This window comes from Mus musculus, chromosome 5 (assembly GCF_000001635.26).
Source record: "Mus musculus strain C57BL/6J chromosome 5, GRCm38.p6 C57BL/6J".
Classification (NCBI taxonomy): Eukaryota; Metazoa; Chordata; class Mammalia; order Rodentia; family Muridae; genus Mus; species Mus musculus.
In genome coordinates, this window is record NC_000071.6 from 66,745,234 (window position 1) to 66,760,897 (window position 15,664).

General features: G+C 46.5%; 1 protein-coding gene across 1 annotated transcript in view; it reads left to right on the forward strand.

Moving 5' to 3' along the window:
• The first annotated feature begins 655 nt into the window (after positions 1-655).
• The window catches only part of Limch1 (LIM and calponin homology domains 1), a 311,271-nt gene continuing 296,262 nt past the window's right edge, over positions 656-15,664 (forward strand). Inside the window, exon 1 of the mRNA NM_001001980.3 lies at positions 656-772. Within this exon, the coding sequence (NP_001001980.2) occupies positions 677-772 (96 nt within the window). The 5' untranslated portion in view covers positions 656-676. The remainder of the gene's footprint in view (positions 773-15,664) is intronic.

The following is a 15,664-nucleotide window of genomic DNA, read 5'->3' on the forward strand; positions in this document are numbered from 1 at the left end:
TTGTTTTTGTTTTATCCCTCCCTGCCCCCACCCCACCCCCCATTCCCAATCCGGCAGTCCTAGGTTCCTAGCTTGGTGGTTGGAGAATAATAAGAGCTGAATAAATCCTGTGAATGAGTCAACAGGCTAAGGCCCAGGTAGCTTGCGGGGAGTCCCTCCCCTTTTAACAGAAAGATCTGGCGGTTGCCTTGTGAACACCTTAGAGTGCTGGGTCCGGAGCTGCAGCTCTAGGCCTCAGGTCTGTAGCTGGGAGGGACAGCAGGTGCCAGTCAGTCCTCCAGTTCTGCCGCAGTAGTGCTGTTTCCCCGCCCAGCTTCACCCAAGGTGCAGCTCGACCTGCTACCCAAAGTAGCCGGCCGGAGGCAGGACAAGCGGGGTGGCGGGCCGTGTTCCTCCCACGGTCCTTGCATGAGCCCGGGAAGGACGCCCGGAGCTCCTGGCAGGTTATTTTTAGTTGGGGGAGGGGACGAAGCGGCGGGCCCGGGCGCCACTGGCTGAGGTGGCCACGGTGTCCTCCGGCAGTGCGCGCCGCTGTCCTCCGGGACCTGCGCTCGGTGGGGGCGGGGAAGGCGGCTGGAGAGCGCGGCGGGCGGGAAGGGGCGGAGAGCGCGCTCCTGCGGAGGAGGCTGTGCTCATCCCGGCGGCCGAGCGCTCCAGTACTCGCCGGGCTTCGCAGATGGCTTGCCCCGCTCTCGGTCTGGAAGTCCTTCAACCCCTGCAGCCCGAACCACCTCCGGAGCCTGCCTTCGCCGAGGCACAGAAGTGGATCGAGGTAGGTGCCGCCACCGGCGGGCGGCCTTGCAGGGGCGCCCCAAGCTGCTGCCCCGAGAGCAGCGACCTCAGGTCCAGCCTTCCCCCACTTTCGTGGCCAGCTTCCCCAGGTCATCCTCCGCGGCCTTCGGAAGACTGAGATCCCTTGGCGTTGGGGCTCTGGGATGGTGGGCGTGAACAGGGGGGACACTGCGGTCTAGCTGTGCGCCCAGGGGCAAGAGGCTGTCCCCTGCGCCTTCATCCCTGCTGCCTGCGGAGCTCGCAATCTCCGCTTGGTTTGCAAGTGCTGCTACGGAAAGCGCAGTGCGAGCCGTAGCGCTGCAAAGGCTACAGGGGCTCGAGCTTCCAGAGCCCTTTGCGGGAGCCGCATTTCGGGGTGTCCCGCTCACTGCTCCACATTCCCTTGGCCTCTCTCTTCTCCCTTCCGGAGCAGAGTTGGCAGTATCACCACTGAGGCTCATACCCATCCAAGCCTCTTGGCTGTGTTCTGGCACCCGTTCAGGTGCAAGGTTGGCGCAGAGCACAGCGTAGGGGGGAACCTGCAAGACCTAGTTGTGAGTGCGCTATCCGTAGACACGCTGCCCAGCTATCGGTTGTCCCAGAGACCGCAGGGTGGGCTGCAGCAGGCCCCGTACCGGGCCAGGTTGGCACATTTCACTTCTTAAATGACTCGGTGGAAGGCCAAGGAAATCACTGGAGCTCTCGGCTCAGTCCAGGAAGCGCTCGCTGGGTGATCCTGATTCATGATGTCTATCTGCAGGTGCAGCTCAGTAGCCCTGCTATTCTGAAACAATCCGGTCTTTGGGTTCAGGACGCGTGGAGGGCGAGAGTGGGAGAGGTGATTTGTGATCCACTCTTGGAATTCCTATGAACCACCTTTTAAAATGCCTTGTAGAAGAGGAATTTGGCTAAATGGCGCGCAACCCCCTTGGCCTGAGAGTTCAAAGGAGGATGTGTGCAGCTAAGTCGTGACCAAGCAAGAATACGCTTCAGAGAACTCAGATGGTCGCTTAGCGACCCCATCCCCACCCTTGGGACAGCCCAGGTCTCCAATGTTGGTAGGGTGATAGAACTATAGGGCTGTATATTTAAACCTGCTGGGTTGCCTGCAGAGGCTATTGCTGGAAGGCTCAGCCACAGGCCGCCACCTTTCAGGGTCAACCAGCTTCATGGATGCAAAAAAGCTCCTTAGCGTTTGGAGCCATCTATTTAAAAACGGAACTAAGGAAACAATATATACCAGGCACCATTACTAAAAGTCAGGGCTGGCTTGTCTCTTGTAACTACCAGATGTAACTTACTACCAGATGAGAAAACGACGTTAGCCTCTTATTTTTGATGGAAGGCTTATTTTGATGGAAGGCTTGGAGCATGACAGGTGTTCTCTCTGAGTTTGGGGCTCACAGGCTCACTGGAGACAGTAGTGGAGAGTTGTGTGACAGCTTCTTTCAACTTCTTGAATTTTTTGGGGGGGAAATTAGCCTCTGTTTTCTCATAGGCACGTGATTTATTCCCAGTTTCTTTGATAGTAACTGATAGTAATTTATAGTAATATTGACATACATGTCCTGCCTTTAAAAGTGCATTGTGGTATAAACTCCATGCAGGATAGAATGCAAATCTGAATCTCACATCTCTGTGAATTTTGGAATATGTACACATATTTATTACATCTCCCCATAGATCAAAATATATAAAGATTTTTTTTTCCTGTTGGTATTTCAGGCTAAACATTACACAGTGTAGAACATTAGCTTTCATATCAGCTTGAGGAAAGGAAGAGACAGTTTAAGAAAGCAGAGCCGGGTTAAGCGCTAAACACAGTTTAGAATGGCTCTTGATACTTTGCCCTTTAAACCAGTCAAAGACAGTGAAAACCCAAATGGTGTGTGTGTGGCTTTAGGACCAGGCTGCCAGGCACGCTGCGTGTGCATAATTGAAGTGGCCTATCTCCTTTCCTCAGTGGAGTTGGATTTCATCAAAAGGGGAGTTTCCTCTCCTAAGCCCAGGCTGGGTAAAAAGGTGTGTGTGTGTGTGTGTGTGTGTGTGTGTGCATTGGGGGAGTGCTCAACACTCCCCCCCCTTTCCCCTTCCCATTCTTGAAATGTAAATGCCACGTTTGCAAACTGGGAGCCGGGGGCCATAACAGATGGTTTTGCACACAGTTGCCCACTGAACAAAGATTCCTGGGCTAATACAGCAATAATGTGTTTCTTAGTGTGAGCCGCTTCCCGTGGGGATTCTTATCAGGAGACAATCGCATCTCCCCTTAGGGGCCCATTGTCTCTGGCAACATCCTCATTGGGGAGGGCTTTGTTTTTCGGTTTTGTTCCATTGGTGATTAAATTTCCCACAGGCCTTTTTCATTTTTTTCTTTCTGTGCAGTCAGGAATTTTTCTGAAAAAAAAAAAAACCCACCAAAATGTTCCCTTGGGTGCAGCAGGTTAATAAATAAACTTTGCTACTACTCTGCATCTTTAGTTCTGGGCTTCTTTGAGTTGGTCTGTCTAGAGAATTTACATTCTTAATAAGGCTCACAGAGCAAGCTTCCGGACACAGGTTCTTAGCAAGGAATTTCTCAGCCTGTAGCCTTGACTGTTTGAAGACCGTCTTACTGGGCAGGAAATATGGCTCAGAAGCCAGGCTCCTACCTCCCCCAACACCAGCTTCTGCTTCAGCTGCCAAAGGTGAACTCAGTAATAAAGCTGGGCTCGGTCCGGTCACAGACTGGGTAGGGACAGCTGGGTCACATTTCCAGAGACTTTCCATGGTTGTAGGAGCAGCCTGAGAGTACCTTAAGTGGTTTTGGGGAGGGTCCTAAGGGGAGACAGCAAAGTTCAAGGAATAATTCACTCTCAGCAGGCAGAGGCAAGGCCAACTTCCTATTGAATTGCCTTTCTAGCTTATTTTCCTAGGGCAGTAAGCTGCACAGTGGGCCAAGAGGCCCAGCTTCCTAGCTGGAAGTCCTTGGGTGGGGACCAGGTCTGTCACTTCTAGCTGAGTGACCTTGGGCAAGCTGCTTTTCCTGTCCTTATGTTTCCAGATATTTTCTTTGAGAGATACCTCGAACTAACAACAAAACAACAAAGGGGATATTGTTGAAACATCTGTAAAACAGGACATTAAACAACACCTCACTTTGGAGGAGTGCCGCAGGATTTAATACGTGAATATACTTTAAAGTGCTTTAGAATAGGCTTGTTGGTTAAAGCATTTGCCTGGTGAGTGCGTGGATTGGTATTTGGATCCGAAGTGCCCACTAGGTCCCATCTGTAGTTCCAGCACTGGGATCTCATGCTAGCTGGCTTGTTAGACTAGCCCATGGCAGGGAGCTCTATGTTCAGTTTCGAGATGCTGCCTCAAAGAACAGTATGGGGAGTGATCCAGGAAGCCTCCTGATGTCAGTGTTGTGGGTCCATATATACAAATACACGCACATGCATGCACACACACACATACACACAAACAACAAATCCATAAGACATGTGCATGTTAAGAAAGTACTTAGAATAGCACCTGGTACTGCTTGAGTGATGATATCATAGTTACCATTTATACTACTGTTGCTGTTATTCTTACTATTACCATCCTTGCGATGACTGTTGGTGCTATTGCTAATAGCAACTGAATTTTATATTGTTCTGTTTTGGTTTCACTCTTTTATTATCTTATTTTATTAATTATTTATTTATGTTTCAGTACCAGGAGTTGGGCAAGTACTCTTTCACTGACATAACATCCCTAGTCTTATATTGATGTTTTGAGACTGAGGCTTGCCTTGACTGTTTGAAGACCATCTTACTGGGCAGGAAATATGGCTCAGAAGCCAGGCTCCTACCTCCCCCAACACCAGCTTCTGCTTCAGCTGCCAAAGGTGAACTCGATAATAAAGCTGGGCTCGGTCCGGTCACAGACTGGGTAGGGACAGCCCAAAGTAGCCCAGGCTGACTTTGAACTCTGGGCCCTCCTGGGATTATAGGCATATACCATAACTGCCTGGCACCAAGTCTGAGTTTGAAAGACATTCTTCAGAACTATAAGTTTCGAGTGTACATACTATAATTCAGTTACCTACTGATTTCACTTCATTATATTTTACTTTACTTAATGCTTGATCAAATCTAACTCCAGACAGAAGTTGTCGCTATCTCTGTCTATTAATTCTGAATACTTGGGCTATTGATTAAGCTGATACTGCATGCTACCTCTTGTTTGCTTGCTTTTTTTTTTTTTTTTTTTTTTTTTTTTTGAGACAGGGTTTCTCTGTGTAGCCCTGGCTGTCCTGGAACTCACTTTGTAGACCAGGCTGGCCTCGAACTCAGAAATCCACCTGTCTCTGCCTTCCGAGTGCTGGGATTAAAGGCATGGGCCACCACTGCCCAGCTCTTGCTTGCTTTTAGGAACAGAGGAGAGCCTGTGATAGCTTTCCTATGAGATGACCTCACAGTCTACTAGGGCTTAGAAAATTACCCCTTGATATTAGGTTGAACATGTAGTTTTGTACTAAACACCAAGAAAAATCTTCAGTGCCTGACCCCTGTAGACAGTCCAATACATTAAACTGGGGATTGGCAAGTTGGTAGCTTATTTTTGACCCCCCTTTCTTCTATGCTAGCACTGGTATTTGTTTGCAGGCCGATGAGTCTAATATGCCTGGTTCTCCTCTCCCATTTAATCTCTCCACCCACAACAATATTAATCTGTTCTAGTCTTTATGTTTCTTTTAAGTGACAGACACTTTCTGGAGGACCAGATGGCCCTTCAGTCGGATTCCACTTGATTTGGATTGGGAACAGGTTGCCAAGCCTTTAAAAGGGAGGGGCGGAAGATTTCAGTCCAGCTCAGTGATCTCAATTTGAAAACTTTCTGGATCCCTTTAACTGAGTCATAGCATGCGCCTGGCTTTGTGGTGAGCGCAGCCTTCTTTGTAACCTAAGCCAAGTTTCACGTGAGTGGGAACCTCACTTTCCTAGGTCCACAAGGGACTACTTTTTTTTCATTCGACTTTTATTGAGATCTGCTTCTGAAGGTTAAATACTCTGAGGGTATCTTAGCACTCTGATACTGGAAGGCGCCATATGGTTTGGCAGTAGGGGAAATTTATGAGTGGCTTTTGAGTTAATTTAGCATTTGGTGGCCAGTAACTACGACACTGGTGATATCATACTGTAAATTGTATAGTCATAGTTATTCAACTTCTCTGCCACTGTAAGGACTCTTATTATTATTATTTTTTTCTTCAAATTGCAGTGAAGTTTAGGTTTGCAAATGTTTCTCCAGCTTTGCTTATGAGAGCTGGGGAAGAAAAAGAAAGCCCTTCTTAGCTGGATAGAGAAAGCTGATGTATAGCCCAGAGCAAGCAGTAGCTTTCTGAACAGGGACATTTAAGTAGTCTGTCTTGTTTGTATACAAGGGCTGCTGTGACACAAAGCTGTCACATGGTCGGAGAACAGTGAAGGCCCAGAGATTTGGGGAAAGGGGAAGTGGACAGGGAGGGGGAGCCGACTCTCCTTGCTTCAGTGTCTCCCTGGAAACTGATTGTATCAAACAAACTCTAAATGGGCAGACAGAGCTTTGGCCACCAAGAAGGGGGGAAGGGAGGACATTTGCTTCCAGTAGCTAGAGCTCTGAGCACCCTGCTCCTCACTGACAGATGACAAAGGACCCATGATGTCCACATCTGGCTTTGACTTCATGGGTGGCAGTCAGTGCTAGGTGGGACAAGGCAGCTCTGGAAGTACTGGAAATTGTGGGTTTCTTTTTCTCTCACTCATTAGGTGACTGTCAGACAGGAGGCAGCATGCCAAGTATGCTAACACTGCTTGGGATGCCAAGTTATAGCTATGAAATATTTACTATATGTTGGCATTGGGTGCCTCTTCTTTTCTTTCTTTCTTCCTTTCTTCCTTTTCTTTCTCTTTTTGAAGCAGAGACTTTCTATGTAGCTCTAGCTGACTTGGACCTTGCTATACGGATAACACTGGTCTTGAACTCATTGAGATCTGCCTTTTTTTTGACTCCCACCTCACCTGGCAGAACACAAATTCTGTGTTTCTATAGTAGGTACTGTTGTTATCCTCACTTGTAGATGAGGGAGTTGAGGCTATGACAGATTAAGGGTCTTGTCCAAGAAGTAAATGGTAAATGTCAGAGGTAGGACAGGGTCCTTTCTTAGACTTTACAAATATATGTCTGTATTATATATTAGTATATATTATATACATTAATTATTAATACATGTTATAAATCTATATATTAGTATATGTTATAAAGGATGTGTTTATACATATATACACACACTATGTATGTTAATATACATTACATATACATATATATATATTACAAGCATATTTCCACTTATTCAACATTTACAGACAAGGGGACTAGGCTTCTAGAAGTTGGAAAAGGCTCTCCGGAACAGATTAATTCCATAGCCCTTGCCATTCGATTCCTTATATTTCCCTCACTTAGGGCTGTGCGTCTCCTGTAAGGACTATGCCTGACACAGTGCTGAGGTCCACCTCTCGTGTGCGGAGAGCAAGCGGATTCAGGAGCTGCAGCTGCCCAGATGAGCTTGTTCCCTTCAGCTTACAGTGTTCTTCGTCAGGACTCAGGGTTGCTCTCATGTGGACAGGCCGCCTCACTGGTCCCTAGTAGGTGGTTGCTATCAAGACAGACAGGCTAGAGGGATCAGGCTGCTTCCCTGGCTTGCTTGCCTTCAGACCTTAACCTTTCAAAGGAATGAAGATGGAGTCTGAAGTGTTTCATGTCTGCTCATGGAGGTCATGGCTCTCCTTACACTTTTATCTTCGGTGCTGGACTGTCATGGGCATTGAGTGCACAGTCTGCAAGTGCTTGTGGCATTTGGGAATGGAGAGAAGGTATGGACTTCTCTACCTTCACACCCCCTAGTGAATTCAACTGGAAAAACCATGCCTGTGTGGTCTGTATGGTATGTTCTTCAAATTTGATTGTATGGGGTGTGGGGGAGGGAGACATCTTTGGTCAGTCCTGGCATGTTCCAGTGCTGGTGGCAAACTGCCTCTTTCATCTTTGCCACCCCCAAACCCCCACATCTTCATCCGAGAGTTTTCTCATCTGGCAGGACTTTATCTTCAAATAGTGAAAAGGTTGAATTCAACCAAGAGGCAGATCCTTCCAAGAGGGGCATGGAAGCCTCTCTGGCAGCCATCAGTGTCTCATTATACAGTTGTTGACATCCCTGTCACCTGTTTTGTGGGACCTCATCACTGTGTTGTGATCTTGATCTTCATGGGTTTGTTGTTGTATGTTTGTTTGTTTGTATGTGTATTTATTTTTAGGTAGGTCTTTGTAACCCAAAGCTGGCTTTGAATTCATGTCCTTGGGTCTCACCTTCTGAAGGGTTGCTTAGGACTATAGGCATGCAGCACACTGTCCAGCTGATTTTTGACTAAGATACTCTCATTGGGATGGTTTGTTCTTTTAAAGCATAGTTCACTGCTTTAAGAGTTTAAAAAAAAAGGCAATGCAATGTTTGTGATTCACTTCCTCCCTTGTTCTTGAGGCTGTGGGTGCTTATATTACAAGCAAAGGAAGGTATCTGTGTGTACTTCACGTAGAGAAGTGTAGGTTGGGAAAAGGATGACTTCAGTGCAACTAAATGAGAAAACGAGGAGTGACTGGAACCTTACTGTAAAGTGACTGATAATTATAGCGGTAGCTGGAACGGAAGGTTTGCCAGATAATAGAGAGGAAATAATGGTTCTTTTAAAGAAGCATGACATAATATTGGCAAAGTTTCCGCCAGGACATGAGATGTTTTATCTATCTCTCTGCGCATGGTAGAATGACGTAATGGAATTCAGGTCTGCTGTGGAAAAAGTACACGTTTGCAGTGTTGAGAACAACACATCCAAAGTGATGTTCTTGTGCACTGGACCCTGACGGGTTACCTTTAGGAGCCCAAGAAGCCCCCTTTGACATCAGTGAAAAGGCAGGGTGACCTGGTTTTATGCCATACACCTACGCAATCACTTGGCAGATAACTTTTTCTACTACACTTACCTTGCCAACAAATGCTTATGTTTGTATCTACACTGAGCTGTAAAGAATGAACTGGTAAGCTAGCCGGGAAAGCTAGCCAACACTACGGGCTGCTCAGTAGTTACTGTGGTGAACTACGATGAGATGTAGTTTGTCCTTCTGGTCAACCTGACATGTAGGGGACAGACCCCACCCCTTACCTCACTGCCTTTATAGAGGTACGTCATGGAAGACGAAGTTAGACCCACCTTCACTTCCTCACTTGCTTTGTGAGTAGAGGTCCAGGGTTTGAAGGGCTGTGGCCTTTTCGTTGCTATGACTCAATACTTTAGAAAAAGAAAATCCCCAGGCTTATTTGTGATCACGTGAGTGTGCACCAAGTGAGGAACTGAAGTTCTATTTATTCTAGTGAGTAGATTGCTCTTTTCCTTCCTTACAAAACATTTCTGGCAAATTATACTCAATTGTTTTTTTCAGTGGGATATTTTATTAATCAACACATTAAGCACTCAAATGGTTTTAAATATGAAATTAGTTAGTTGGGATGCCCGGCAGTACTGATTTGTGAGTGTTCTTTATTATTAAATCATGGTTAAAAAAAAAAAAAACCATCAGCATGAGCATGTGAAAGTGTGATTTAAGAATTCCTTTCCTGCTGGGCGTGGTGGTGCACACCTTTAATCCCAGCACTCGGGAGGCAGAGGCAGGAGGATTTCTGAGTTCGAGGCCAGCCTGGTCTACAGAGTGAGTCCCAGGACAGCCATGGCTACACAGAGAAACCCTATCTCGAACCCCCGCCCCAACAAAAAAAGAATTCCTTTCTTGAGAGAAGTGTACTGAGTTCCAATGGTAATGCCAGGCCCAGTGCTAGGATCCAGCATTACAGGATGCAAAATGTACATACTTCCTTCCTTTGGGGAAATCACACTGAGAGAAATGAGAATAAGTGACTAACGACAAGCTAAGCTATATGTTCTAAGGATGAAGAGTAGGTTGGGTGTGGTGATGCATTCCTATAAGCCAATATTCAAAATGAATGGGTGCGTGAATGAATGAATAAGTAAGTGTTGTATGGGGATGTTCAAGGTGACAGAATTCTTCCTATAGATAAGGGTTCATAGTGAAGGTAAAATTTAAGCCAAGAACATTGGCAAGGTTCTAAGCAGGGGTGTTAGATTGCTGCTGATTTGTGGCTTCTACTATGATTTCTTTTCATTTGGAACTATAGCTAAGTGAGAGAGCTCTTGTCTAGGGTGAGGGAGGTTCTGGTTAAACCTCCAGTACTAACACACACACACACACACACACACACACACACACACACACACACACACAAACACACACACACGCACAATCTTAAAGTTCTACAAGTAGGGTGAAGGTCTGTGTGTGGAGAGGGGCAGGGAACGAGGAGTTGCTGAATATGCTTGTACGTTTCCTTTCCCTTCCTTCCTTTTGACTGTGTACTGAGCACCAGGCACAGACTCTGCCACTGAGCTGTGGCCGTGGCCTCCACGAGCACATTCAGGGGCTACTTACTCATCGCCATCAACCAGACCCCTTTATCCAAGTCACAGAAAAGGCTAGAATTTGTTTTCTAGGAGAAATGTCAGAGATGACCTTGAGATTTACACTTCAGGATTCAGGGATTAAAACTCTAGGGTAAGACAGAGTTTGTAGAGCCTGCCCTGTACTCACACGTGAGAAGGAACCGGAAGCAATCTGCCTGCTTTTTCCAAGTGTAAGCAGAGTAATTGTGTACAAGACCTTAGGTGGCAACTCACCTCTGCTTTGGGATGCTCTTTGGAAGCCCCATCAATTGTCAGCGATCTTCTCAGGGTCCAATATGGATGCCGGAGTGCAGCACCACAACACCTCTCCAGGCAGTGGAATGGAGGATTCGGAACTGGAGATGCAATTGTCCCTGGAGAGATGCCTTCTGGAAAACTCCTTCTGACACATCTGCATCATAGCTGTTACTGTAGAAGGGGCTTTTCCCTTCCTCTTTCCATCGTCCCCTCTTTATCCTTCTTTCCCTCTTCCTCCTCCTCTCCCTTATCAGTATCATCAGTCAGGTACAAAGAATCAATGTCCCAATCCTCAGAATAAAGGAGAAGATGGCCCCTGGTATGTCCCTTCCTCACTTCCCCGGGGACAAATCTTTTAGGACCTTCAACATGACTGCCTGAGTGACATTCTCTGCAGTTGGCTAAGCTCACAAACTCCTTCCTTCCCAGTGCACATTATGCCTAGAGCATTCATCTCTCAGAAGAATTGCCCTGTGGTTCCATAATGAATGTGTCAGTGTGGGAGCTGCCTCGTTTGATGACCATGAGCACCCATGGCCAAGGATCAGTTCTTCATCATAGTCCTAGGACCTCCTCATTCATTCATTTAGGTAGGCTAGCCACAAAGCCCATGCCACAGAGTCTATGCCCGGACAGCAGGAGACACTTGATTCACACTTGGATTCTGCAGAGACAGAGAAAATAGAAGCTGTTACTGCTCTAACAGGAAGCAAAGTGTTTTTTCCAGTTTTTTTCTTTTCTTTACTTTTTTTTAAAGAATGATTTAAAACAGCAGTTCACCTAATTGTGACCTGGAGACAGTAGTCAGTGACTAGACTCTTGGAACGTCGTCCCTTTGGTAGATGATACCTGTTAGACGAGTTGTTTAAAGAGTAGCTTGCCCTGAAGTTTGGCCTCTGGTAGCACTCAGAACTGAGTTTTTAGCTAGATCAGATTTAACCACAAGCAGGCATGCCCCGGGATGTTTATCCTCCCCGTTCCTTACCTCCAACAACATTCAGGGCCCTTCCCGAGCCTGCTCCAGATGCCCAGCTAGTTCTTACTTCTTAATTAGGAGAGAAAGATTGGAGTATTCCTGATTGCAAGATATTCAGCACAAAAAAGCATGGAAGTGTGTGTGTGTGTGTGTGTGTGTGTGTGTGTGTGTGTGTGCACGTGCACGCGCGTGTTTAGTAGGTTCATGGCTGTGACCATTGTCACAGTCTAGTGTGACCTCAGAGAAGCAGCCCCCTCTCACCTTTCCTATGGGAAGTGGAAAAACTAACGGCTGTGGAGCTGAAACTGTCATTGGCAGACAGATGTGGTTATTGCCTGTTTCCTAAGGGACCTTGTAAGTTGTCATAAATGGGAGGGGTAGGTGACAAGCGAAAGCCTGACTCATCCTGTGGTAAGAGTCACTGGAATGTGACAAGGTACTATGACCCAGCTAGCCCAGAGCCAGAATAAATAGTAGCAGTAATGATAATGAAATCTCACCCACTCCTGACCATTTCTCATAGGCTGGTGACAGAGAGGATGCTGGAGCTAACGAGATGATAAATATAAATCTGTAACATCTGGTGCAATGTTTCTCAACCAAGCAGTTTTATGCATGTTTTACAGATGGGGAAACTGGAGCACAGAAGTGTTAACTGATTTGCCTGAAACCACATAGCTAAGCAAGTTGCAGACTCGAGATTTAAACCCCAGGCAATCTAGTTCCAGAGTTTGGCCTGTGACAGCTTTGTTCTATAAGGAGACCCAAGCCACAGTCATCAGTGGCTGACCTGCCCCTCCCCCTCCAGCTCAGCCCCTTCAGGAGATGCTGTTTACTGAGCATCTCTGCAAAGCAGTATCGGTTGCTAGGAAACAGTTCCATCTATGTGGTACCCAGGCACATTCTTTTCCGACTGAAGCCCTTTTAACATTTTATTTTATTTTATTTTTTTTTAAATAAAATTTGTTAGGAGAGTGGTTAGGACTTGAAGAAAATCCCTTATAGGGGTGAGTGGACCAAGCCAATGGGTGGAGTCCTTTCTTCCCTCTTCTTCACCTGCTCCTCCCAGTCTCTCTCCTTCACTGGACCCTTACTCTGTCTTTGGATGTGGATAGTCATGGATACATGGTAGAAATGAAGTGATTATTAACAAGACAAAGAAAAGGTCATGGATTCAGTGCACTGTTAGGCTTTCTGCGAGTGGTACACTGGTTAGACCTGGATCCCCCACACATCTCTGTGTGGTACCCTGCTCAGGCTTGGATCCCACAAACATCTGTGTATGATACCCTGTTTAGACATGGATCCCCCACACATCTGTGTGTGGTACCCTGCTTAGACCTGGATCCCCCACACATCTGTGTGTGGTACCCTGCTCAGACCTGGATCCCACACACATCTGTGTGTGGTACCCTGCTCAGACCTGGATCCCACACACACATCTGTGTGTGGTACCCTGCTCAGACCTGGATCCCACACATCTGCTACCCTCACTCCCCTACCTCCCCACCCTGTCCTGTTTCAAAGCTCTTTATTGCTCCTGTCTCCAAAAGTTTTAGTCCTGTTGAGTTGGGAGGGCAGGTTGGTCAGGATCCTGTGTGGCTCCTGAACTCCCACCCTGGTGCTTTGCAAGCAGCTCTTTTCCTCATTTGCCCATGGCACCCCCAGACTGTAGCTTCCCTCTTCCCCTTTCATCCTTGACATTTGAACAGACACAACGGCATCCCGTTGGTTTCTGTGTGGAATGTGAACTGTTATGTTCACACGATTTTCTAGGGTCTTACACATGGGAGATAAGTGTTCTACCACTGAGGTCTTCCTGCAGCCTTCATGCGAGCTCTTCGTATTTATCACTTTTCCCATCACTGTGAAAAAATCCCCAGGGGAAGTAACTTAAAGGAGACAAAGGAGACTCACCTTCACTCAGGCCCTGCCTCCTAAAGCTCCTATAGCCTATCAAATCAGCTCCACCAGCTGGAGTCCAAACTTTTAAACACATGAGGCTATGGGAAACAGTTTACATTAAAACTACAGTACACTTGGAACAGGTCTGCCACCAAATAACAGTAGTGAGAAGCTGAACAGACATCCCAGACAGAGAGGCCATCACTCTGTGTTCTAGACACCATTAGGCTTTGGGGGGTGTGGGGTGGTCAATGAAAAGTCTGATTCCCCCAGATCTGCAGCTTTTAAATCTTTGTTTCCATAACGGACTATTTTGTCTTTCCTTCTGTCCTCCCTACCTGTGTCTTTTGTCATACCCTTAGTCATGTTGTTTTGTAGTAAAATTCTACATTCGTCAATATTAGAAAATAACACTTTTTTCTTCAATTCTGGCCATTTCCAGTGCTCTTGTTTTGGCCTCCATGTTGGCCATGAACCTGGATGTTCCTGCGTATATGCGGGCCTGATGGACCCTAACCGAGATCTGATGTAATACAACACTGACCTTCCCCCTGCTGGTTTAGAGTTTTGAGTTGTATGATAGAGGTATCTGCAACTTAATTTCTTATTTGAGTTTCTATTGCATCCTATGCATATTTAGTAAGATTTCCCTTGAACTTGTGTGTGTGTGTGTGAGAGAGAGAGAGAGAGTCTGAGCCTGTTGGCATTTTTATGGTTGCACAAGAAAAGTTCCACAGGAATTGGCTTTAGAGAAATAGCAAGCCTCCTAGCTTGTCAGGCAGGAGAGTGGTTGACGCAGGCTAGGCTGACTCAGCTGTATCAGCCACACTGGAGAGGACCTGGATTCTCCCAGCTGTTCCACAGGGCTGTGCTTTAGTGGCTTCGTGTTCTAGCTTTCTATAATGGCATTTGCCTACCCTGCTCCAGCCCAAGAGGTCTAGTGAGTTCTGTCTTCACATTCTCCTTACATGCCTCAGGTAGAGAAAGGGGTCATAGCCCTTATTCATGATGTCCAGGGAAGGGGAGTTGATGAGCCCGGGTCAATCAGACTCTAGCCTGGCCTATCCCTCTCAAAGGGCTTGGCTGCTATGCAACAAAGAAGCAGAGAGTCCCTTAAAGGAAAATCTGGGACCTTGTGGTGGAAGAATGCAAGGAGTGGCCGAGGAAGAGGCCAAGAAGACATATCATGAGCATTTTGAGGCAAATGCAACCGTGGGCTCTGAGACAGCACAGTCAGTAAAGTGCTCACTGTGCAAGATGGGGACCTGAGTTTGACTTCCTGGACCTAAGAAAAAAGCCAGGCTCTGAGGTGTTTGTAATCCCAAGGCCAAAGAGGTGGAGACAGAAGGATCTCTGCAGTTCCCAACTAGCCCCACTTATTTAAGGCAAGCTCCATGGTGTTCAGAGACCTGACCTCAAGAAACAAGTTGGATGACATCAGAAGTTATCCTCTGGGTTCCACACATATGCACACTTATGTGCCTATGCATCGTCGTGTGCAGGTACACACACAACATATGCATACAGACACGCACACACACACACACACACACACACAATAATAATGCTATAATATATAGGAACATATCTCGTGGGTGGTAAGAAAGGAAGAAAATACAACACAAAAACCTGTGACTACTTCCTTAAAGAGAGCATAGGGTTATGATCCTAGGGTGATTTTTAAAAAGCCATCAGTACATTGTCTTATTCCTTTCTGGACAGGGTCCCACTATGCAGTTCAAGCCAGCCTGGAACCTGCAGTGTTCCTACATCAGCCCAAGTAATCCAAGTCCTGAGATTACAGGTGTGTGCCTCAAAGCCTGGCGTTATTTCTGTTTTGTGAGACTTAAAAAGTAATGTCTGTTTTGGAGGCAGCATCAATGTTGGGTTTGCAATCCCCCAACCCAAATACACCACATTGGTTTCACTAGTTATAAAAAGTAGATACAATGTAGCACATTGATTTTTAAAGTGTTGATTAAGAAGACAAATAATTTCCTCTTTTCCTCTTAGTATTTATGAGGATATACTTCATGCTGAATTATAAGATGGCTGTTTTTTTAGAGCCAATTCCAATGGCTGGTGTCTGTTTCTCCTGTCTAACTCACGTTCCCCAGAAACCTAGGAAGAGCAGAAGTGTTCAGTCACTCCTCACTGGACCCTGGGATCCAGAGCATGC